Genomic DNA, 24,573 nt, shown 5'->3' on the forward strand with positions numbered 1-24,573 from the left:
ACAGGCTATGAAGCAAAGGCCCCCTCCATGCCCTTTCCCTCTGCCTCAGGAAGAGGTGTCATGTCTAGCTAAATCAAACTCTTTATCTCCTAATTCTGCCCCCTAAATGTAGCTCTTGCCAAGTTCTACTTTAGAGCCTCTTCTCTGTATGAGCAGCTGTCACCTTTTGAGGCCCATTCAAACCTTTCTCCAGGCTGTTGAGAGGAGTTTGGTAATCTTTATTGAGCATCCACCCTGTGAGGGGCACACTGCCAGGCATGCAGAGATGCGGGTGCAGAGATGAAGGGCCCCTATCCACCCGCCACGACTACACGGGCTGCAGATGATGCATTGAATGGGCGTTGTATCTTACTGCATTTTCCAAAGAGCACGATCCAGACTTGGGGGTGGAGGGAAAGGGTACGGGTATATATTTACCATTCTACTATACTTTGCTAAAGTATGCTTCTGTTTTTCCGTAAATGGGCAGATTTACTTCATTCTCTTAAAGACATCATAGTACTCCTATGTTCGTGTATTTAACCGTCAATGGACAATTAGTTTTGTTATCTTCTGCCATTACAAGCAGTGCTGCAGTGAACGCCCCGGTACGTGTATCTTTGCTGACAACTGCAGGCATTTTGGCAGTATGAATTCCTGGAAGTGTTGTTGTGGAATCGAGAGCGTGAGCACGTTTTGTCAAATCCGCCCCTCAAGGTGGTTGCGCCTGGTGCCCTTAAAGCAGGTGGGGGTGTGAAACGCCAGGCTCGGAGCGGCCGCGGCCTCCGAGCAGCAGGCGGCGCTGTGAGCGTGTCTGTGCGGAAGCGGCGCGGGCCGCGCTGACCCACTTCCGGCGACGGCGGCGGCGGCGCACGGGTGCTAAGTCCTAGGTTCCGGCGGGTGGTTGGGCACGATGCCGTATGCCAACCAGCCCACCGTCCGGATCACGGAGCTCACCGACGAGAATGTCAAGTTCATCATCGAGAACACGGACCTGGCGTAAGGCCGCTGAGGGAAGAGGCTGGCGGCTGTGGAGCGCGGGGGGCTCGAGCGCGGGCCGGGTGGGGGTCGTGTCCTAGAGCTGCGTTCGGGTGGCGGGGTTTTTGCTTTGGGAACCGTGGGCGCGGGGCGCCGGCGTCGATGCTGCGGCGCCCTCACGCCGATTGGTTTTCATCCCTCAGGGTGGCCAACTCCATTCGGAGGGTCTTCATCGCCGAGGTGCCCATAATAGGTAAGCGAACCCCACCTCTCGTTGCCCACACACGCCCCCACACACCTCGGGGCCGCTGCCCGCCCACACCCAGAGCCTGGTGGGGCCGGTAGTGGGGGCTCTGAAAGGACAGCAGTGCTGGAGATTTGATAAGACCCTGTACCCTCGGCCCAGGGCCTCTTGGGTCCACTCTTAACCTACGGGTTGGCGAAGAGCATGGGTTCGGGAGTCTGCGTGTTCGGGTTTGAACACCGTTTTCATTTACTGCCCCTGTGAAACTTGGGCAAGTGTTCAGCTGCGTGCCGTGTTTTTCTCCGTGGCATTCGGACGTTAACAGTGCTTGCAGAGCGAGGGCAGGGATTGAGTAACGGAATCTCTCCTAAATGCCTCGTGTTGAGTACCGGTAGATGTCTTTTTATGAATCCGGTCCTTCAGCCGCACTTAGGGAACACGTAAGTGCCAGGCAGGGTGCTAGGAACTGGGACTGCAAGGCTGCACCGTGCAGGGTTCTCGCCCTGATGGAGCACACAGCGGGGTTGCCCGGGAAAGGCGAATCCGCAGCTGACGCTGCCGCGGGGTAGCCTTGGGTCAGTAGTTGAGAAGTAGAGCTACAGTGCTGTTGGCGTTTAGAGGGAGGAGGATCGGCTCTGGTTCCAGCCACGTCGCTCCAGGTATTTTTCACCCTTATAAATATACTACAGGTATTTTTGGAGTGTCAACTCCAAGTTTGGGTTGGAGAAAGGAATGTAACTCGGCTGCTACAACAAGTGTGCAGACTCCTAAGGAAATAAGCAGGCCAAGGGATTGGTGAAGGAGAGCGTGGGGCTTCCACCGTGGCAATCCCCAGGCACTTCTTCAACTCAGAGCTTGGCGTGCTGATCCTCCTCCTCCTCCCTGACCACTCCATGTCTCTGGGCCTCAGTTTCATCATGAGTAAAATGAGGGAGTTGTACTTTGTGAGGCGGCCCTGACATTAGAGGCTGAATGCCATTTGCCCCACGCATTCAGTTCTGCGGATGATTCTGATCACCTGCTACATTGCAGGCCACAGGGGGAATACAAATGTTAAGACATCTGAAGACCCCAGCTCCAGGATTCTCCGAAGCTTGAGGTAGAGACAAGACATACACAAATATAACACAGTGTAAAATATGACAAGTGTCTTTAGTCTGGACAGAGTTTTGTGAGGGGAAAGCTTGCAGGGAGGAAGTGTTGGTATCTGTATCACAGAGGGCGGGCAAGGCTTGGTTTGTAGGAGGCTCAGAGGATTTACACCTGCGCAGGAGAGGGTAAGGGCACGTGGGAGTAGGGGGTTATTGGGAGTAAGGAGGCGGAGTCCGAAAAGCCTGGCTTATGGCCCTTACTTGGCTTGGGGAAACAATAGAAAGTATAGGACAAAGCGGGTTGGGTCCTAACTGGTCCTCTTCTGACTTCCATTCCTAGTGTCCACACCCCTTTTGGTAGTTGGGCTCCAATGCCATTTGATTTATGAATTTGTTTGCATACAGGTGTTAATGTGTTTAAGTCAAGTGTGTGTGGGAATACAGTCCTTTCTACTAGCTCATTGCTGGTAGGAATTGGGTTTGATACTTAGTATGATGTGCACATTAAAGGAATTCTTTACGTGTTGGTTGATTGATAATAAAGAGTTAAATTGAGTAATTTGGTCATTGTATCATAAAATGAGATATGGACCATAAGCCTGTGTTACTTCTGTGAGATTGGCCTTTTTTTTTTTTTTTTTTAAGAGAGAGAGAGAGTGAGAATGCAAGCCGGGGAGGGGTAGAGAGAGAGAGGGAGGCCCAGAATCTGAAGCAGGTTCCAGGCTGTGAGCTGTCAACACAGCACCCAACACGGGGCTTAAGCTCACGAACCGTGAGATCATAACCTGAGCCGAGTCAGACACGCTCAACCGACTGAGCCACCCAGGTGCCCCAATTTTCCCTAACTTTTAAGTGCCCAAGTAGTTTGTGTTTATGGATTTGGTGTTGACACGGATAGCAGATGTAAATGCTTCTCACAGAAATATTCAGCTTAAAGAAACGTGCCATGCTGTTCCCTAAGTCAGTATTTTTTGTGTGGGACAGGGAACCCCCTGCATTAAATCTGCCTGAGTAGGGATGGAGGCTGTGTTGCATGTGGTTCTTGTTAAAATACAGATTCCTAGCCCCCACTGGAGCTGTGGAATCAGTTTCTGGCAGTCTGGCCCAGGCCCCTGCAATTTAGTAAGCATCAGGTGCTTCTTAAATCTTGAGAACCACTGCTCGAGGTCTTTAATTTGGTGGCCGAACTGCATGTCTGCTTTCTTGTTTTGTTTTTTTTAGCCATTGACTGGGTTCAAATTGATGCCAACTCTTCAGTCCTTCATGATGAGTTCATCGCTCACAGGCTCGGTGAGTGCCGGGTTGTGAAAGGTGGAAGGGAGGGGGCTGTGCCTGGTGTCAGAGGAGGGAGCCTCCTCACTCCCAAGGGGGCTTCTAGGTTCTCCTTTTGACTTGACCATTTGGACTGCTTTAAAATGTCTTTCTGTTTCTTCCAGGACTAATCCCCCTCACAAGTGACGACATTGTGGACAAGCTGCAATACTCCCGGGTATGCTGTGTGATTGGGTGGGATGTGCGTGGGGGTAGGGGGCTCAGTTCTCAGGGATTTTCCTGATGTTTTCCTTCTAGCTTTTAGAAAGACAGCATGGAAATGTTGTCTTAGAGCCCAAGCAGGCACTGGTCCTTGGTCCTGCCAGGCTTCAGATGATCAGGCTCCAGGGGCATCAGGGAGTTTCTCCTGCCAGCCACACAAGATGGGGTATACACCAGAATACCCATTTATACCAAGCAGTGGGGTCTCTGCCTTTTCAGAGTCTGATCTGTTCAGACTCTGCTCTCCAGGGTGTCTTTTCCCAGTAACGGGAGCCTAGGAGGCTGAAGGGAGTCAACAGAAGGTTAGGGAGTTAGGGAGAGGTAGGGGTGAGATCAAGGAAAGAGAGTGGGGCTGTCCCCCACAGCAGCACCTGAGGGCTGTTGTCTGCCAGATATGTGCCTCTCTTGTAGGTGGTCCTCGTTAAACGTGGCCCTTCCTCTAGGGCCGTGTTTCCTTCCTGTGATATGTTAACAGGCCTTGGACTTGGGAGGAGTGGGACAGGACTAGGTTCCCTGCATCCTTTCCCCAGGGCTCCATTAAATAACAGCTTGAGACTCTTCCCCCTTGGTGGCTTTGGGTGATCCTTAATCAGCCCATCCTCTAATATTCCCAAGGTCGTGCCATTTTTGTGTGGCTAATTTGATATGTGTTAGAAATCTATTTTTTTTTGAATTTTTAAAAAATGTATATTTATTTTTGAGAGGAGAGGGAGAGAGATAAGAGTGTGAGCGGGGGAGGGGCAGAAAGAGAGGGAGACACAGAATCCGAAGCAGGCTCCAGGCTCTGAGCTGTCAGCACAGAGCCCGACGTGGGGCTCAAACTTACGAACTGTGAGATCGTGACCTGAGCCAAAGTTGGATGCTTAACCGACTGAGCCACCCAGGCACTCCTAAATCTGTGTTTTTTAAAGAGAGATTGAAGTACACAGGAAAGTGTGGAGATAATCTGACCAGTACTCTTGCTCCCACCAAACAGCTTGTCATAGTCCAACATTTTGCAATATTTGCTTCACGTTTCCAGATTTTTGTTCGTAAGAAATGAAACATCACAGATATTGGTGGGGACAGTTGTACAACCAGTTGAAGAACAGTTTGGCAATGTCGTGGGTAAAGATATGCATGCCCCATGACCTAGCAGTTCCATCCATTAAGTGTTTTTCTAGTATTTGCTGAACAGAGATGTTATGGTCTCCTCTCCTTTTTTCTGTTTGTTTTTTTTTTTTCCTGAAAATCTACAGAAGAGTTAGAAGAATCAAATAATAAACAGCCACTTACTTTCAGCTTTAGTTACCAATTGCTAATATTTCACTACATCTGCTTTGTTTTTCCTATCCGTGTTATTTTTGTTGAACCATTTGAAAGTTGCAGATACCATAACACTTTTCCCCTAACTACTTCAGCATGCTTGTCCTAAAAATAAGGATATTTTCCTACATGACTATGCCATCATGCTTAAGACTATTAGCATTATTTTGTCGTATTTCAAATATTCAGATTTTCCTAGTTGTCCCTCACATGTCCTTTCTTGCTTTTTGTCATCCAGCAAAGATCCATGCATGCATTTGGTTGTTATACTTCTTTAGGCTCTTAATCTCAGATCCCTCTCCTTTATGATATATATTTTTTTGAGTTTGTGTACCTTTTCATCTCTTTCATGCCAGTTTCTTTAATTTAGTGTTTTTTTAGTAGGTTTTTGTTTTTGTCTTTTTGTTGTCTCCTAATGCGGGGCTCGAACTTACAACTCTGAGAACAAGAGTCACATGCTCTACTGACCGGGCCAGCCGGGTGCTCCCCTTCCATTTCTTTCATATATATATTTATATTCACTTATTCATTCATTTCTGAAGGGGGGTAGTGGAAGACAGAAAGGGAGCGAGAATCTCAAGGAGGCTCTGCCCTGTGAGCACAGAGCCGGACACGGGGCTCGATCTTGTGAACTGAGGTCATGGCCTGAACTGAGATCAAGAATCGGATGCTTAACCGACTGAGCCACCCAGGCACCCCAGGCATTTCATATTTCTAATTAGGGTCTCGGTTGCCTGCCCACCTCACCTGTGTGTGACTGCACACTGTCCAGGTGTGGCCTCTAGCTCTTCCTCCTTGTCTGAAAAACCTCAGAAGCAGGTTAGATGTTCCTCATTGGCCTGAGGGGCGAACAGTTTGCTTGGTTACATTCCAGTAACCTGCCTGAAGTTAAACTGCAGCAGATGGTCCCTAACGTGGGAATGGATTGCTTCAAGAGTCGTTGCTTAAAGAACTGTTGCTAATTATTGAAGCCGAGTGATGGTTACACGGTGGTAGTCTCTTCTGCTTTGCTCTGTTCTTATGAATGCATGAAATTTTCCATTATGGAAAGGTTTTTTTGCTTTGTTTTTAAAAGAAAAAGTAGTCTAGAACTTGAAAGAACTTTACTGTTGTTGCCTGGATCATTTTATTTTAAATGATGATTGCATTCCCGAGCTAGTCCACATAGTTCATGGGAAGCTGCACTCTAAAGCGTGAAAGCATCATTCTCTTGCTTAACGCCTTGTATCCCTGAAGAAGGGCGCTCCGAGGGCCAGGGTGAGAATTTAGCAATGTGTCTCCCGGTGACGGCCTGGCAGCTGCTGGAGGTGGAAAGTAAACCCAGGCGTCAACAGGTACGGGTGGTCTCTAAACTGGGAAGGGCCTGCACTTGGGCGGCCCGGGAGAATGGTGTACCAGATTGGCATGGCCCACGAGAGCCTGGAGCCCGAGAGTAGCCCTTTTACATTAAGAAATCTAAGGAACTGGGTGTTAGAAGCAGGGAGCTCAGGGCTCACCACCTCTCCATAGGCTCACTCCTGCTTGTCTTCCCGCCTCAGGACTGCACGTGCGAAGAGTTCTGCCCCGAGTGCTCAGTGGAGTTCACTCTTGACGTGCGGTGCAACGAAGATCAGACTCGTCACGTCACGTCTCGAGACCTCATCTCCAACAGCCCCCGGGTCATTCCAGTCAGTGTCTCACAGTGTCCTACCCAGGACCTTTGTTCTCCTCCTGGCTCGAAGTGAGCCAGACTCGGTGGTTTCTTACAAGATGCTGATTTCCCTTGTGTTACCCTCTGCCTTCAACTGAGCCTAGTGCCTAAAAGTGCTAATAATTCTGGACAGTAGCCAGGGTGGACAGGAGCATTGTTGTGCTGTGTGCCCACCCTCTGTCACCCGAGGACCCTTTGAGAGGGTACTGTTTTGACTGAAAAGGCTGTCACCAGGCCGTGAGGCAGAGGCTGGAGTCCAGCTCCAGCACAGATTTAGTCCTAGTACCCCTCATTCCCAGGCATCCTGTCCCTGGTCGGCAGGTGCGGGAACACGGTTGCCAGAAGAGGTGACTGGGGAGACGAGCAGCTAAGAAATGCCTCTGTTTGGGCTCCCTCCAGGTGACATCCCGGAACCGAGATAATGACCCCAATGACTACGTGGAGCAGGACGGTAAGGGGCTGGGGGGAGTATGCGGATCTCTGCCCGGCTCGTTCTGCAGGCCAGCACGGAGGCAAGACCAGACACAGCTTCTCGTGCTCCCTGGTCTCTGTCAGCTGACCTTTGGGCCGTTTTTCCTGATTGTGTGGTCTTCTGGTGGTATTCCGGGTCAAAATTCAGGGGACGGTGTCTCTGTCGGCCCTCGACTGACTCACACCTCTCCCCACAGACATCCTCATCGTCAAGCTGAGGAAGGGCCAGGAGCTGAGACTTCGAGCCTATGCCAAAAAGGGCTTTGGCAAGGAGCATGCCAAGTGGAACCCTACCGCAGGGGTGGCTTTTGAATATGATCCTGACAATGCCCTGAGGCACACAGTGTACCCCAAGCCTGAGGAATGGTATGTTCTCATTGGGAGTAAAGGCATTTAGGGTGGGCTGGTGTGGAAATGGCTCTCAGTCACTGGGGTCAGGGCGGGCTCACTGTGGACATAGTGCCCTAAAAGCAGCTGTAGCAGCCCTGTGCTGACCTGTGTTTGACCTCAGGCCAAAGAGCGAGTACTCAGAGCTGGATGAAGATGAGTCACAGGCTCCCTACGACCCCAACGGCAAGCCAGAGAGGTAAGATCCAGGCCAGCACATGAAGTGTGTAAGAATGTATGGTTTTGGTGCAAGGTCTGAGTCGGGAGACCCTTCCCTCACGTCCCAGTGCCCGTGAGCTGAGGAAGGAAGGGTAGCTGCAGAATCCATGGTGGGTGCAGGTCCCAGGGCAGGTGATCATCCCCCTTGGTCACTGTGGGATGAGGGGCCCTGCGGTTGTTCATGCTGCTCCTCCTCTGATGTGCAATCCCCAAAGAAGAGGTCTGCCCAGAGCCAAAAGTGACCAGTCTTCTGACAGTGAATGTGAGCCACTGCTAACTTGACCTTCCACTGTCTCCATGTGGAACACATCCACTCCGAAGTGTTTTAAGGTTTCCCCAGTAGCTTTTTGAGCTAGCCGTGGCCTCCTTGGAGTCCTGTAATGTGCAGCAGGACCCCCGTTAGTAAGAGGTTGAAGCCACCCAGGAGAGAGCGCATGATCCGAGGCCGACGCTTGGCTGAGGCAACCTGCCTCGCAGAGGGCTCTCACCAGACTCTTCCTCTTAGGTTTTACTACAACGTCGAGTCCTGTGGCTCTCTGCGCCCTGAGACCATTGTCCTGTCAGCCCTCTCTGGATTGAAGAAGAAGCTGAGTGATTTACAGACCCAGTTAAGCCACGAGATCCAGAGTGATGTCCTAACCATAAACTAGCACAGCTCACCTGTTTGAACAAAAAGGGGAGGGATCTGGGCCAGCAGCTGGATTTGTCTCTCCAGAGCCTCTTCTAGCTCCTGGGATGTGGACAGCTGTTGGCTCGGGCTTCTTGGCAAACCGTCAGTACCCACTAGAAAGGGAGCCGTATGGAAGAGATGGCCTATCCCAGCTTTGCTCAGATTGCCAGGCATGCCACTGGCATTTGAGGCAGGACAGTTTTTTACTAGACCTCTCACGTCCCTGGCTCTGCCCACTCATTGCCAATGGCATTCCCCAGGACATCCCTTCCAACGCGTTTTCTTATGTGCCTTTGGGGGAGTCTGTTGAGAACCACTGAGCTGGACTCTCTTCTGTTGGTCATTTCAGGTCTTCAAACCCTTTCGGTCCAACAGTTGGAGGTTTCACAGTTGTACCTTGGACTTGCGGTATTAGGATTGAGTGTTAGAACCCTTATTCAAGTTGCCTACAACCCCTTCCAGTCCCTGCCCAGAGCCAGGCTGCTGGCACTTCGCTCAAATCTCCAAGTGTCCCTAATTTGAGAACCCTTAGAGAAGAGTGTTAGAGCCTGGCTGCCTCCCTGCCCCAGGTAAACCCTGTATTTCATTCTCTACCCATTAGTTATGAACTTCACTGCCAGTAGCCTGATTATTTAAGTTTGGGTGCTGGGGGGCAAGGGCCTTAATGAAGGGAAGGTCTGGCCTTGACCCCTTACCCCTGTAGGGTAGAATCATGCCCAAAGTAGTTAATTAGGCAGCCTGGCAGGAGAAGCCTGGAGAAAACCAGAGATTCAGTACAGAAAGGAAGGGATATTTATTGATTCAGGAGTTGTCTTTTTAAAAGTTTTTATTCTTGGCAATAAAGAGCACAACATAATCTCCTTCATGCGTCATCGTGCCACTAACTTGAGCCAGCCGGCCCTACCTCCCTCTCCAAGGCCTTTGGTGCCGAGCTGGCTGTGGCCCCTCTCTGGCTCCAGGGCGTTCCTGGAGGGGCCTCTTGCTGTATCATTCTGCCACAGCTTGAATAGTGGTTATTTACAACAGGGTCTGTTCCACAAATCAGAACCCTAAAGTATTTAAAAAAAAAACAAAAACAAAAAAAAACCCACACACGCAACCGAGGGTTTGATGGGAATAGAAAGATAGCCCTTCTGCAAGGTAGTCAATAAATACCAGCACTAGAAAATCAATTGCTTTAATTGCATTTCAGCAGGGAGCCTCAGCACCATGTGGGGAAGAGGAGATGGGAAGGGCTCGGTTTCCGAGTGCTTTTGGCCGGCCATAGGGTGGCCAAACAGGGCAGAGGGGCTCCCTCTGCTGGAACATCGCCTACCCCCAGGTCAGTGAGGGTGCGGGTGGGGTGCTCCCCGCAGCCTGGCCCCGGGGCGGGGAAGAGCTCAGACCGGCCCTCCCCCTCCTCGCTGAGGTGACCTGCACCCCCACCCCTGGGGGATCTTCTCAGCCTACTAAGCAGGAAGGAGCCTGTGTAAAAATTACATTTTAAAACCAGATTTTCACCTGAGGTGTCAACCAGATGTCACCTCTGCTTAAAACTCCCAAGTGCAAGGCTGCCAAGAGGCACAGTGGAAGCTCAACTCCTTCCTGTGCCACTGTAGGCCCAGAGGAACTGAGAAGCCACCTGCTGTCTCAGCCCCTGGGCTGCTTGGGGAAAGCCAGCGGTCCCAGCGCCAGCCTGGAGCTCTGTCTCCCTCCTCTGGCCCTGGCCACTCAAGCAAGTCCTGGCAGCAGGAGGGCTGTGCCACGGAGGACAGGGAACAGCTGCCCTCACGTTCAAAAACAGCCTTGACTGTGACCCGGTCATGGGATTAAAAACTGTATGTGGTATCGGGGAGGGATGGGGGAAATCTCAGGAGTATAGAATATGTCATAAGCCATATATATTAAAATCATTAACAGTATATAGTCCCACAGTAGCTCCAGCCCCTCACATGCTCTGGCGGTGTGGCCAGCCCTTTGCCTTGGTCCAGCCTCACCCTGGGGGCAAGGAAGGGATCGCTTGCTCCGCTTCTCCAGGCTCTTGGCCAGCAGCCCCTTGAGGGCCTCCACGACACGCTGCAGTCGGCCCAGCAAGAGGCAGCCCCGGCGGTCCTTGGCGCACGCCGGCCCTGCCGTCACTGGGCTGGGGTCTTGGCCTCGCTGCCGTCCCCCTGGCTGGGCTTTGGCTTTAGCAGGATGAATCGGTTGAGGAGGTCTGTTTCTGAGCTGGCCTGGGCTGCCCCGTACCCCTCACCTGTGGATGCGGAGGCGGGCTCAGGACTTGGACGCAGGTCAAAGGACCCCCGCCCAGAAGGCCCGGTCCTCCACAGAACCTTGTGGCAGGTGAGTGTGGGGCGCCGCTGGGACTCACCGGCACAGCTGGACGCCTCGGCAATATTCTGGGAACCTGTGATGTGGTGCCAGTAGGCACTGCGGGGCAGCATGGTGGTGGGCGTGCAGGGGTATGAGTAATGTTCCGTGCCCTTGTTCAGCAGCTATGGGGCAGAGAAGGGGGGCCCTCCCGTTAGCTCCGGGGGCGGCGGCCTGCCTCCAGCCCAGCACCCTGCCGGCCTCGGGTGTACGCGCCAGCTGGAGACAACTGGCATGCTCTTAGCCTCCCCGGTAGCCTGGACCAGTGCCCGCTGCCTCACCCTCACGTTCTTCTCCATCTCCAGCAGGACGCGCTTGTGTTGCTCAGCGATGGCCAAGGTGGCACTGTGGACCCGCTGGTAGATCTGTTCCCCTTCCTGTGTCTGGAAGGTGTAGAGCCCTTCCCCGGCATCACACATCCTAGGGACACGAGAGGCACCGAGGGCAGGGTAGAGGGGACTGCACCACGCGCACACACGAGCTGGGTCCGGCTTTCCGGCACCGCAGACTGGCCGCACCCCAGGCCCTCTGCACCCCACCCCCTCTGTCTTCCGGGGGTGCTGGCCGCACAGCCCAAACATGCTGGGCATTTTCTGTGTACCAGTGATCTAAACGCCTTACAGGAATGAACCCATTCAGGTTTTTCTCCCGTCCCTTTGGTCTGCGCACTTTTAGTTTCCTGTTCTGAATTTTCTCAAACCATTTTGCAGATGAGGAACCTGAGGCCTACTGATGGTAAGTAGCTTAGCCAGGATTATACAGGGGATTACACAGAATTTAAGTCTAGGCAGGCTGGCTCCAGAGTTCGAGCTCAATCCTCACCGTAATTCTAGGAGGTGGAGTACTTTTTTTTATCCTCTATTTGACAGATGAAGAAAACAGACGTGGTCCACAGCCACAGAGCTGTAGGTGCCAGGGCCAGCATTTGATTTGAGCCCCAGAAGTTTGAAACAGCCGCACTTGACCTTCCTGGCATGAGCCTCAATTTCTTCATCTATAAACTAGAAATGTTACGTTCCCTTTTGGTTTTCTATGCTGATAAATAAGCTCCCAGCACAGTGCCTGATAGAGTGAACGACGGCCGACAGCATGATCGTGGTGGGACAGGGTTGGGGGGCAGGAGGGTCCTACCGGCCAGCCTCGAAGGTAAAGCGTGTGGCATCCCGGCCATAGCGACGCAGCGAGCAGAGGGGCCACGAGACGAGCTTCACGCGGGGGTTGTGTATGTCCCAGAGGTAGATGTTCTCGTGGGTGATCTGCAGCTTGCACTCGCCATACACATCCAGGTTGGGGCAGGGCAACAGGAAGACATTGAAGCGGTCTGCAGCGGGAGAGGAGGAGTGGGGCTGGAGCCTCCCCAGGGAAGGACTCTCCTCCCTCCTCCCACCCCCTTGGCAGCGGCAGGCCTCACCTGTCTGCTCACACTGCACTCCTGGGGCCAGGAGGTCCGGCTCTCCCAGACTGATGTCATTGAGTCGTGACCCCAGACACTCCACAGACAGTGTCTTGTACCACTCCTCCGCCTCCAGCTCTAGAGAAAATGGTACCTCGTGCCAGCCCAGGGTCCCCCAGCAGCCCATCCATCTGCCCTCAGCCCAGAGTATCCCACCATGCAAGGCAGAGAGAGTGAGGCCAGTGGATGCTACCTGCCTGTCTCCCCTTGTCCTGGGGGCCTGCTCCCTCCAAGCCCCACCCCCCCACACTACTTTCACCCCCACCCAGGGCTCGTCCTGCTCTGCCTCCTCCCGACTGCACCACTGGACCATGACTGGCCCAGGGGAGTCTGGCTGGAAACCAGCCCCCGCTCCTCACCTGAGTCACAGGTGAAGGTACGTGCTGAGTCGTCGGTGAATATGATGGCCACCGCCTGCCTCTTGGTCTCCTTGGGGAGCCGCGTGACACATTTGACGTTGCTGATCTCAGTTACCTGGGACAGCATCCAGGAGAGACTGAGCCAGGCTGGAATGCCTCCCTCTGCACCCCCCCCCCCCCCCCCCCCAGTGGTGCCACCCCCAGGAGGGTGCTCTTGGACCTCAGGGCTCGGCAAATCATCACTGCTTACAGACTGGGGTAGCTAGGACCCAGGCCCCCTAACCTTGGGGCAGCCTCGGAGGCACACTGACTTCTCATCTGGGTACTTCTCCAGCCGCTGGGGCCCTTTGCTGGAGGATTTCCGGAACACCAGCCAGCACCTCCGGTAAATCTGTGGGGCAAGAGGGCAGTGGGATCAGGCCTCCCGGGACCACTCCCACCCAACATGGCCCTGACTAACCCCTGCCTGCCACAGGGGGCAGTGCTACACAGCCTTCCCTGGAGACCCAGCCCAGGAGAAAACCTGGGACCAGCAGCGAAGCCCCCTCCCCAAATTGAGGAAGCAGGCATTTCGTCCCTGGCTCTGCAAGACGGTTGCACAAAGTGCTCTGAATCACTGTTTACTGCTCAACTCGAAGCTTAATATAAATAGCCAACATTTGTTTCCCTTCTGTACTTCTAGTGTTCTTCACAGTCGATCTCAGGCTCACTCTTGAGGTTGGTTTGATGATCGTTGCCACTTTACAGACAGGAAACTGAGGCACCAATAAGTAACAGTTGATAAATGGTAGTGCTGATATTTTTAAAGCACTGGCTAGATCCAGAATGGCTATTTGGAGGCCACCCCTAGCAGTCTGCCCAGGGCTCTGGAAGTGCCAGCCACAACAGAGGGAGTGTCCTAGGGGATCAGACCCTCGACCGTTCTGAGCCTGCACATCACCACAGCCCTTGTTCTCAGAGGCAGGGGAGGGCTCTTGATGGGGGTAATACCCCCTCTCATCTCTGGCCACCCTCTCTTGTCATTCTCTGACATTCTGGAGTATAGGAGGTCAGGATTAGTTCCCTGTTCCAGTTGGGGAACCAGAGGCTCTCAGCGGTTCCCCAGAGGGGCAGAGCCAAGAACCTGGGGTTACCCCACAGCATAGTGCCTCCCCAGGCGAGGTTCCCTCCTGTCCAACTACTGCCAATGACCCCGTGCCTAAAACTGCCTTGATTCTCTAGAGCTTCATGGGCTTATCCTGACTGCCAAGGAGCCAGGGTGCAGGGAGCCAACCATTCTCCAGGGCAAACTGGCTTGTCAGACCCACCCCCACCCCCAGTGGTGGCCTAGCCACCGGCCCAGTCTGCAGACTCTTCCTTCCCTGGCCCCCTCCTCCACCCCAGGCTCTCTCTCAGCCTACTCTGTCAGTGGGCACTGCAAAAGCCCGGCAAAGCCTATTCCAAGAAATCACAGGTGCCCCCTCTCACTGGCAAACAGTAGGGAGACTGAGGGGTGCCCAGAGCAGAGGAAGCAAGAGGCCCATAGCCCCATGCCTACGGCCCTGCCACTCAGTCCCCAGGTCCCGGGTAGGCAGGGCCCCAGGCCAAGAAGCCACTCAGAACCAGGCCATTTCTGGGACCACCTGGAACTCTAGGAGGTATCCCTGCTCCTGTACTCAGGGCCCTGGCTCAGCCCCTGGCCTATCCACCTAAACCACAGCAGGCCTCAGCTCTTAGCTGGGGAGCTCCTTTAGGACAGAGACTGTACTTTATTCTCAGAATCTTCACTCACATCCTGGTAACCTTGTTAACACAGCTCTGCTGAAGAAGTGAATGACCATATGAAGAGACCGTGAATGGACGGCTGGATGAATGAATGAATGAATGAATGAAGGCTGTCGACCCCAATATGCCCTGCCAACTTGGGCTCCATGAAGCTTGCAGTGTAGGGGCAGAAGGCCCAGGGGCCTGAGCACCCTGGTTGCCTGGTTACAGATACAGATACACACACACACACACACACACACACACACACACACACACACACACAGGCACGCACACACGCACAGCCCCAGGGAGCCACTGTGCTCAAGAGCCCTCCTTCCCCACTTCTCATGGTCTTTGATCAGCACTTCAGAAACACTCTGCCACAGCTCTGCCAGAGGAAGGCCCTGGCGGGTAGGAGGGTCTGTTCCCCAGCTCTTTCAGCCCCTCCTGGCTCACCTTTGTGAGCTGAGACCAGAATGGCTGCCCTGGGACAAGAATGGCTGAAAGCCCCTCATATCAGACCTGCAGGGACAGGCTGAATGCCCTGGGTAGGGGGAGACCCAAACTGGATCTGGCCACGCCCCAGCTCCCAATCTCTCCCACTGGCTGTGTCCACCTGTAGGCCACTTGGTTTCAGGTCTCCTCCTGGAATAGGTCTGATACTAAGTGCAAGTGGCTGCCTCAAGGGGGCTCTCATTTCCCCGTAAGCTCTGCACTGGGCAGGGCCTTGGCCCAGGTGGGCCCCCCGCCCCAGGGACCTGCTAGACCCAGGCCCACAGGAATGAGGAACCATACTAGAAGCTGGGCCCCTACTCCCTTGGCCTCCCCACCTCATTTTCAGTTTCTCTAGTTCTGTGCTCCACCTGGGTTCCATCCCTCTCTCAGGACCCGAGCAAGGTGGTGCCCACCCAGTCACGGTCTCCTGGACTGAAACCCAGGTTGGGATACAAATCCAAATCTAGCAAAGACTCCAGACATGCCTACAGCTCAGCTCCTACACTCTGGGCAGAACACACGCCCACAGGGGCGCGCAGGACCACAAAAGGGGGGGAGGGGCAAGAACCACCCCTCTCCAAGGCCAGCCCTGCTTGGTCTGGTTTCCAGGCAGGGAAACCATATCAGAGCCCTGTTCCTCCCCCACCCCACTCAGGCTGAGCCAGGAAGCCTTGAGAAGTCTGATCTCACCCCACCCCCATCAGGGCAATGGGGGAGGGGAGGAAGATAGAGAAGGGAGACCCCGTGAAAACACAAGACTTGGGCCACCTCGGTCACCGAGGATACCCTCCTACTGGGGAAGGACCCCTCACTGGAGGGAGGAGAGGGTCAGCAGGTGAACAGAGGCAGCTCTTGGACAACCTCACTGAGATCATTAAGTTGGTCCCAGGAGCCCCTGGTCATGCCCTCTGGGGGTTGAGGGGAGACTGTATTCACCAGGAGGGCGTGAGGGGGGCGCATGCCCACAGAGGTATATCTGAGGCCTCATCCCCACAGACCCTGTAAGTAAGCCCCCAGCTCTGGGCCAAGCACCCAGTGCACAAGGAGCCACCGCCAACAACTTAGAGGAAAGCAGCCTGTCCCAGAGCCACAGGCCATCCTGCTCTAAGTTCTCATTCCTAAACCACATAAATACCAGCCTCTGCACCCTCACATCACTGCCCTGCCCCACAGCCAACCACTCTCCTTTTCACACACTCCTTTAACAGTAAAAGCAATAGCCAAAATAAATACATAAGGACCCGTACACAGAAAGCAATGGAAGCTGGGGGAGACCAAGGGACTTAAGAGAAAAGGGGCCAAGAGAGGGAGGAGAGAAACAGAGAGGAGAGGCGAGGCGAGGAGGAGGCAAGGGGGAGTGAGAGGCTCAGACACAGCCCCGCACTTCCAGCCGCTGTCCTGGCCACAACTTCAACAATGGCAGGGCAGCCGCCTGCCCGTCGTCGGCCGCCACCACTGGCCCGGCCGCTGGGACGCCGGCCAGCCCTGCTCGGGCGGGGGCCGCAGCAGGCACATGCCGGGTAGCCGGCTGGCCAGAAGCCTCGACACCACAACTGCGCGATGCGGCCCCAGGCGGGCACCCGCGCACAGGACGCGGCAGGCTCCAGACCAGGTCCTCGGACGCCCGTCCCTCGGCAAGGCCCCTCGGAGGGTGGCTCACCCCGAGCTTCCTGCTCTTCATCTTCACATAGCCTTGCTTGACGATGTCGTTGAAATTGGTCGCCATGGTTTCCCCACTGCCTTTGGGGTGCCGGGCCTGGCTGAGAGCGGGGAGGGATGCCCAGGTGGCCTCGGTTTCCGGATCCTCCTATCACCTGTTCGAGACACTCCGTCGTCGTCGGGGGGGGGCCGCGAGGGCCGCTCCTCACCTCGCCCGCCTCAGCATTGTTCTAGCAGCTCCTCTGCCCGGCGCCTGCTGGAAATAAAAATGACAGGGAGATTAGACAGTGACATCTTTCTCTTCCCCTGGCTGTCTCGCTCTTTTTTCCTTCCTCTTCCCACACTCCTCCCTCCCTCCCTCCCTCCGCCCGCCCTTCTTCCTTCCCTTCCCTCCCCACCCTGGGACGACAGAACCATTCAGGAAAACCGAGGTGGAGGCAGCAGCGAGGAAAATGGTCCAGCCCAGTCCCCTCCCTCACGGCTGGGGCTGGCGGTTAACCCCTTCCTGGAAGGGCTGGCGCCGGCTCCCACTGTGGAGGTGGGAACAGAGGGAGGTGGCCCAGGAGCCGTTGTCCTGTCCCATCTCCTGTTACAACTCTGGAGCAGACTTAAGGTGACCTTCCCAGAGCCAGGCCCCCTCCCATGCACAGGGGCCTCAGGGGAGAGCCTTCCGAGAGAGGGGAGGTGGGGTGCCCAGGAGGTGGCCCACAGTCTGGTGTGAGTGAAATCCACACTCCCTGAGCTTCATGACAGTCTGCCTGGTCAGTCTCAGCAGACCCCCAAATCCCTCTGCCCACCCTCCCCCTGCCAGTCTATACCTGGTTCTCTCCAGCCCCAGGAGGGAGGCTGAGAGTCAAGCCCACTCAGGCCCTCATCCTGGCCCCTGGAACTCTTCAGTAGCTCCTCTGGGTGCTGCTTCCTGGGTGGGAGGGCAGAGTCCAGCGGGGCGGGCCCCCAGATAAGCCTGAGGAATGTGCTGGGCCGACTGGAGGTGGCCACTGTGGAAACAGTCACCTCTCCCTGGCCCTAGGAGAACCCGCTGGTCTGGGGGTGCTGGCACTGAGTGCCCCATGTCCCAAGCATGGGCAGGAGTTAATTACAGACAGAGCCAGCAGTCACCTGGCCCTGGATTAGAGGACACAGCCAGAGAGCGGTGAGGAGCACCAAGGGGAAGTCTACAGGGAGCAGGAAATGGGGATGCCAGCAGGGGCCGCTCTGAATCAGGCAGATAAAAGCTAAGACTAAGACTAGGGGAGGGGGTCCTCAGCAATGGCGCAGTCCGACACCCATTCTACAGGCAGAGGGGGAAAAGAAAGCTGCCCAGAAAGGATAAGCAACATGGCTAATGTAGCACAGCAAGTCTGGGGCACAGCCAGCAACGAATGAGAAGTTTCAGAGTGGGTGACGGAGGCAGGCCCGGGGTGGGAAGGCAAGGGATGGGAACGTCCTGTGGCCATCTCTGGCTGCCTACCACCACCCAAGCCCTCTCTACCATTCAGGCTCAGAAGCAGGGGCTTTGCCGGCAACTCGGCCCCCCGTGTCTCCAGGATTGCTGGCTGGGAATGGAACAGCATTTCTGGGGTCAGCAGGGCAGCTGGGCCGCCAGGATAAAGCCCTGGGACAGGCTTGCTGCTGGATTCGCCAGCAACTTGGCATTAATTACTCTCCTGGAAGACGGTCTGTTGAGTACCTAACAAGGAACAGATGGGCCTACCCCCGTGGGCACACACAAACAAGGGGATGGGCAAAGAGGGTGATGCTCCCCTAGCTTACCTGCACCCTGATAGCCTCTTCTGCACACCCTCAGCTGCCTCCCTGCCCATTCGGTCCCTCTATCCCGGCCCCCCTGGGTTCCAAGACCCTCCCAGATGGGATATCCAAGTGGTTTGCTTTCCTCCTATAAAGTCTGGTCTAGGGTCCCCTTCCCAACACTGACCCCCAAACAGCCCCACCACACCTGAGCTCTGGCAGCCAGAGACTGGTAAATTTCCCCAGCTCTGTCTCTACTGCCTGCCCATGGGGCTGCCTCGCCCCCACAGCAAGGACCACCTCCATTAAATTCCCCTCCAAGGCTGGCCATTGGCCACAAGGCTTCTGGGTTCATTCAAGGGAGCCTGGGGTGTGACACAGCCAGGAATGTGAATCCAGCGGCCTGCTCCATGCCTCAGTTTCCCCATCAGTAAAAAAAAGAGAGAGACAGAAAATAAGTCCCACTTTGAGGAAATGCCTCATGGGGGTACCTGTTTGCCCACTTTGGACCCAGAGCTTCCGCCCCCAAAACAAAGGCTATTTTTATTTCAAGGGCTGTGACACTATCATAACGAAGCCTTCCACCTGCCCAGTTCAGGCCTCTTGTCATGGCCCCGCCAACCAGCTACCTTCCCAAGTGACTGTGATGCCAAGCTCTCAGGAGCACGCTGCCCTGTCTGTCCACAGGCCCACACCCTAAGCCCTAGAGCCAGCCCCACGGAAATAACCCAGCAAAAGAGCAATCTTCCACGGGAAGCCCGGGGGGCAAAGGCTCGGCAGCTCCCTCTTTGGCCCTAAGTCACAGGGATTCCTGGCCACACTCAGACCCTAATGAAGTTTGCAAGAGCAAGACCCAGCCTGGGACCCAAAATGGTATGGCAAAGGGGAGTAAGGGAGGTAGGGGGAAAGGTCAACAGGTGGACCCCCAAATTGGACAGGCAACGGGATCCGGTGTGGGGGTGCCCAGAACTCATCCCCCTGAGGGACTGTATTATTTATTAAGCTGGACAGGTGGCCCCGGGCTGAGCCTGTGAGGGCCCACTGGGGCCTCATGGTGGAACGCAGAAGTCCAGGCACCGGGCTGAGGTAGTCCCTGCCTTGCCACACCTGGGGCCACTTTCCCCATCACTCCTGGGCCACCACCAGCTCTGCCTCGCTAGAGCCCACAGCTGCAAAGAATGCCCCACTAATTCAAGGCCTGATGTCTCAGGCCTGTGAGCTCAGCTCTGAACACCCAGAGAGTGCTCAGCAGCCCCCTGAGTACTGCAGGGGAGAGCAGGGGGACCCCCATTCCTCCTCCCAGCCTGGCATCAACATGGCTGCCCAACCAGAGACAGCACCCACCCTGAGCCAGGCCACTAAGGGCTCCTGTACAGAGAGAACTGGACTCAAAGGCCCCCTTCCCCCAGCTCTCCCCAGAAAGGGCAGGAGACTCCCTGATGCCCAGCAGAGTGGCGGGGGAGGGCCTCCCAGCCCCATAGGGTAGCCCCTCTGAGCACTCCTTCCCTGCACCTGGATTCTGCCTGGAGGCTTTGGCTCCAGAACAAACGCTACTTGCTGCTGTTGGCAACCAATGACTGAGCAGGAGCGGCTGCCTGCCTGGCCGGGCCTCCCCACCCAGTGGGGGATAGGATCTTATCAGGGCTTCAGGGACAGCCCTACCTGGACACGCCTCACTGTCATCTCCCTGTCTCGCCCCATGGCAAAGATCCTATCGGCAGGGATTCTCTCCGGCACCAGGAACACTTCCCATCACCTGTACTCAGGCCCTCTCTCACCCAGTGTGATTGTTATCGGGGGCCACGAGGGCGTCTTCCCATCCCACCCTCTGCCTCCACCCATGCAAATCCCCTGAAGAAACCACCAGTTCAGACACTGCGGGTCTCATCTAAGGCGGGTGGCAAGACGGATCAAGTACCCAACCCGACAGAGTGGGATGAGGGAACATCTGAACAGCCACAGTCTCCTGGGCCCTTAAGTCAGGCAAATGATGTTATGCCTCCACGCAACTGCCACTCTGCTCTCTCTGGGCCCCTCACCCACCCCTCTGGGCCCGTCTCCCCCACACTTGCCCGGCTCAGCACGCACGGCCTTCTATCTGTTGCTCAACACGCCTAAATCCTTCCCACGCAGGACCACTGCACTTGCTGTTCCAAGCCTACAACACTGTTCCCTCTGACGGTCCCAAGGTTCATTCAATGCTTCATTCAGGTCTCAGCTCAGAGGTCACCTCCTCAGAGAGGCCTTCCCGGACCACCCGAGCCAAAGAAGCCCCGCCAGTCAGCCTCTATCCAGCTTCACTGTCTTCATCACACACATCACTATAGGACTGTCTTGTTCCTTCAGCTCTTCATTTGCTACTTGGCCGCTGTCTCCTAGAACACTCTAGAACATCAGTGCCTTGTCTGTCTAGTTAATAGCTCCATCCCAGTGCACAGAACGGTGTCTAGTGCAGAGTAAGTGCTCAGTAATTGGGGACTGAAAGCATAATTCTCTCCACTTGTCCTCCTCACCCTTCCTCCCACCACCACCCTTAGCCACCTGGCAGGGCCCAGCTCAACCTCCACACGCATGTTAAGTAGCGATGGGCTCCCACCTCCCTGGGTCCGGGTCCTGGGGCCTTCCCAGGGCTGACTGTCATGGTCAGCAAACTGTTGTTCCTGAACAACCAGCCAGGCCCCAGCTGGGTTCAAAGCTGCCTCAGGGGAGAGAGTACTGCTGACATGGTGGCCAGGCCTCCCCATCTTGGTCAGGGTTGTAGGGTGAGGTCATGCCCAGCCCTGCTGCCCTGCCCGAGAAGGGAGAGCTAAAAGTAGCCAGCACCCAAGCACAGAGAGGCAAGCAACTGGGTGGGAGGGGTCACAGCTCCTGAAACCCATCCTGCAAGGGGGGCAGGAATGGCCTGCACTCCAGCCACATCTCTCTGAAAGGGGCAAGGAAAGAATCTGCACTAAACAAGACCAGGCTCGCACCACGGCCAGGAATCCTGCTAGGCCCCTCACTGCCCTTGACTTGCAGACCCCTACACCCCAAATGCTCCATCCAAGTATCCTGGCAACTGCCAGGCACCCACAGCTTGGGGCTGGCAGGCTGCACAGAGGCCCTGCTCTGCCCACATCACCCAGGTGCTCAGCCTCTGCTCAAGCTTCTTTGCAGTGACAGAAAGCATTTAACTGGAAGCTGGGCCTTGGGGGCTCTGGCAGGAGGGGAAGGTGGACAGTCCCCTATGGCCAGGGGAGGAAGGTTCCAGGAGAGGAGGGGAGCTGACCATGAGTTTAAGTTGTAGGATAGGAACCATTTGCAGGTGTGGTGGGCAGTGGGCAGCTAGGGTAGACAGGTCTCTTGGAATTTGGGGGAGCTGAGAGAGAGCAGGCCATGGGGAGCAGGAAAGTGGGGAGGAAGCTGGGGGCTGCGATGGGCTGGGATATACCCGGTCGGGCGGCAGGCCCCGAGTGGGGACCACAGGGGCCTGGGCTTCTCCGACGGTTGGTGTGGGGCACAGGTGAGGTCAGGGCCCCGACCAGGGCTCCCCTGTAGGCGAGAGCTGGTGTAGGAGGAGCCCGGAGAGAGTTTCAGGGGCCTGGGGTGGGGGGGGGGGGGGGCTTTTGTGGGAGGGTCCCCGAGGTCCCCTCCCCCGATAGGGTTGGTAGGTCCCATGGGCTTGGAGAGTTCTCGGGCTGGAGTCGCCCAGGGTCTCGCGGGCTCGGGCGTGGCCTAGGTGCCCCCTCCCCGCCTCGCGCCCCCCAAGTTACCTGGGCGCCACGGCCCGGGCCCGGGGCGCTTACTCGGCGGGCGGCGGGCCAGGCTCATACCCGCGTCACGGCGCGGCCGGCGGGGGCAGCGGGGCGGTGGCGGCGCCGGGCTCCGGGCGGTGAGCGCGAGGGAGGCGCGGCCGCCGGGCTGGGCTCCGGCTGGGACTCGGCTGCATTTGCCCCGCCGCCGGGGTCCCGCCTCCCCCCGCCCCGAGGCCCGCCCCGAGGCCCGCCCCCGCCGTATTCCTCCGAGCCGCGGGGCACGCACTTCCGCCCCGGCGCCCCCAGCTCGCCTCCACCGCCCCTTCAGTTCGCCCTCGGTAACCGGCCCAGCCCCGCCGTCCCTCCCTGGACCCCTGTCCCAGCCTCCTACCGCCTCTCAGCCCCTGCAAGCTGAACCCAACGACAGCCCTCAGCCCCCGAATCTCAACCCTTAACTCCTTCGGGAATGACTCGCGCGCGCGCGCACACACACACGTTGTTCCCCTATCCCTATACGACTCCCTGGTCCCTCCAAGCCCAGCCGCCCCGAGACCTCAGCGGTACCCCGCACCCCCCTCACACACTCAGGTACCGGCTACAGCGCCTGCAACTCCAGAGGTCTGCTCCCCTAGCAGTCTGCCAGCCTCTCCCTCCCCTGGCCTCCACTCCACCCTGGAAACACCCAATACTCTCATTCTATGTCCCCCCTGAGACTTCGGCCTTAAGTCCAAACCCCATTCCTCTCGGTCACCCCCCCTTCCCTGCAGCACACACACTCACCTCGCTGCCCCTCATCCCATCGCTGCCCTGCTGGAATCTCAAACCACAGGCCTCCTCAGCTGTTCCAGGCAGGGATGGGGAAGTTCCCTAGGGCCTTCGCAGGGAGGGACTGTCTCACCCCTCTGGTTGTGATGTCTGCACCCCATTACACCCGTGGTTCTCTGGGTGTGCTTTCTGGGCCAGAGGAATCACCACCAGCATCGCTCTGAAACGTATTAGAAATGCAACTTCCCCACCCCACTCCAGACCTATGAAATCAGAAACTCCCAGAGTAGCCCCCGGAAGGAAATCTGTGTTTTATCAAGCTCCCAGGTGATTCTGATGCACACTATCCCCTGCTTTCGACCCAATATACAAAATGAAACAAAAGGACGCACCTGAACAACCAAAACCCTGCGAAATGAAAACACCTCCAAGTCCAAGCCCAGGTGTCATCAGAGAGATAGGCCTAACACCTGGAGGGGCCAAGAATCACAGCACTCACCCATGGAGTCCCTGCCCCTGCCTCCAAGACGCCGGGCCTCAACCTTACCCAGGCTTGCCTGGGAGCTTCTTAGGGGGCTGCTTCCCTTCCCCTGAAAGTTTCCCTGGATAGTCATTGTGGTGACCCCAGGACTCCCAGCAGCCTCCCACCCTGGGCCTCAGCTAAGCAGCCCCTCACTGCCAGGGGAGGAAGCAGCTGCACCGGTCCCTGCCGGCCAAGCTGGCCTGGGTCTTGACCTCCTGACCTCCCCATGCAGCTCCTAAACTTGACCCCACCTGCTTTGCTTCAAACCACAGCCCATAAAGCCCTCCGGCACTTGATCCATCACGGCAAACTGTGTTTGCCACCAGAAACCTCTGGAGAACTTTTGGCCAACAACAAAAGAGTATTCACAATAAGCAAGCATCTTCTCTAGAGCGGCGTTTCATAAAGAGCTTCTTTCTCTCATCTCCCCCAATCCAGTCTCTGTCTGCATTGTTGTCGCCTACATTTTGTTTCAATTAAATGTTTTATTTTGAGATACTTGAAGAGTCACGTGGTATTAGAAGCTACAATACAGAGAGATCCACGTACCTGTAGCCAGTTTCCCTCGATGGTGGCATTTGTGCCACAGCATCCCAATGCAGACACTGATATCGAAACAAGATACGGAACATTTCCATCACCACCAAGATCTCTCTCTCTCTCTCTCTCTCTCTCTCTCCTGTTGCCCTTTTATGGCCCTACCCACTTCCTTCCCACTCTCACCCTCCTTAACCAGCTCCCCCTCCCCCCACCGTCCCTGCCACCACCAATCTGTTCTCTATTTCTATACTTTGGTCATTTCCAGACTGTTCTACAATTAGAATCATAAGTATGTAATCTTTGGGGAATGGCTTTTTTTTTTTTTTTCCACTCAGCGTAATTCTTTGGAGATTCATCCAAGTTGCTGCATGTATCAATAGTTCATTCCTTCAACTGCCGAGTAGTATTCCATGGTATGGATGGATGTACCACGGTTTACTTATTCATGCATCCATTGAAGGACATCTGGATTGTTTCCAGTTTGGGGCTATTATGAATAAAGCTGCTATCAACGTTCATGTACAGGTTTTTGTGTGAACATAAGTTTTTATTGCTCTGGGATAAATGCCTAGGCGTGCAACTACTGGGTCATATGATAATTGGATTTAGTTAAAAACAAAAACAAAAACCTGCC

General features: G+C 55.6%; 2 protein-coding genes across 4 annotated transcripts; one reads left to right on the forward strand and one right to left on the reverse strand.

The window, feature by feature from the left end:
* Positions 1 to 819: 819 nt before the first annotated feature.
* POLR2C (RNA polymerase II subunit C) lies at positions 820 to 9,428 on the forward strand. Its single transcript, XM_049622224.1, has 9 exons — positions 820 to 978; positions 1,161 to 1,210; positions 3,514 to 3,582; positions 3,729 to 3,781; positions 6,669 to 6,797; positions 7,220 to 7,271; positions 7,489 to 7,657; positions 7,803 to 7,877; positions 8,403 to 9,428. The coding sequence occupies exons 1-9, from the start codon at positions 893 to 895 to the stop codon at positions 8,545 to 8,547; spliced, it is 828 nt and encodes a 275-aa protein (XP_049478181.1). The 5' UTR covers positions 820 to 892; the 3' UTR covers positions 8,548 to 9,428.
* A 101-nt stretch (positions 9,429 to 9,529) lies between these two features.
* Positions 9,530 to 22,291, reverse strand: DOK4 (docking protein 4). 3 transcript variants are annotated; one of them, XM_049622223.1, is made up of 9 exons: positions 22,130 to 22,291; positions 16,630 to 16,884; positions 13,012 to 13,119; positions 12,729 to 12,843; positions 12,328 to 12,447; positions 12,048 to 12,237; positions 11,198 to 11,336; positions 10,918 to 11,041; positions 9,530 to 10,800 (listed from the first exon to the last, which is right to left on the reverse strand). In XM_049622223.1, the coding sequence occupies exons 2-9, from the start codon at positions 16,693 to 16,695 to the stop codon at positions 10,682 to 10,684; spliced, it is 981 nt and encodes a 326-aa protein (XP_049478180.1). In that variant the 5' UTR covers positions 16,696 to 16,884; positions 22,130 to 22,291; the 3' UTR covers positions 9,530 to 10,681. The 3 variants fall into 3 exon arrangements, with proteins under 3 accessions (XP_049478180.1, XP_049478178.1, XP_049478179.1); XM_049622221.1 differs by having other exon boundaries at positions 9,530 to 11,041; XM_049622222.1 differs by lacking the exon at positions 22,130 to 22,291 and adding an exon at positions 17,447 to 17,650 and having other exon boundaries at positions 9,530 to 11,041.
* Positions 22,292 to 24,573: the final 2,282 nt, after the last annotated feature.

The sequence above is a fragment of the Panthera uncia genome, assembly GCF_023721935.1.
Source record: "Panthera uncia isolate 11264 chromosome E2 unlocalized genomic scaffold, Puncia_PCG_1.0 HiC_scaffold_19, whole genome shotgun sequence".
Classification (NCBI taxonomy): Eukaryota; Metazoa; Chordata; class Mammalia; order Carnivora; family Felidae; genus Panthera; species Panthera uncia.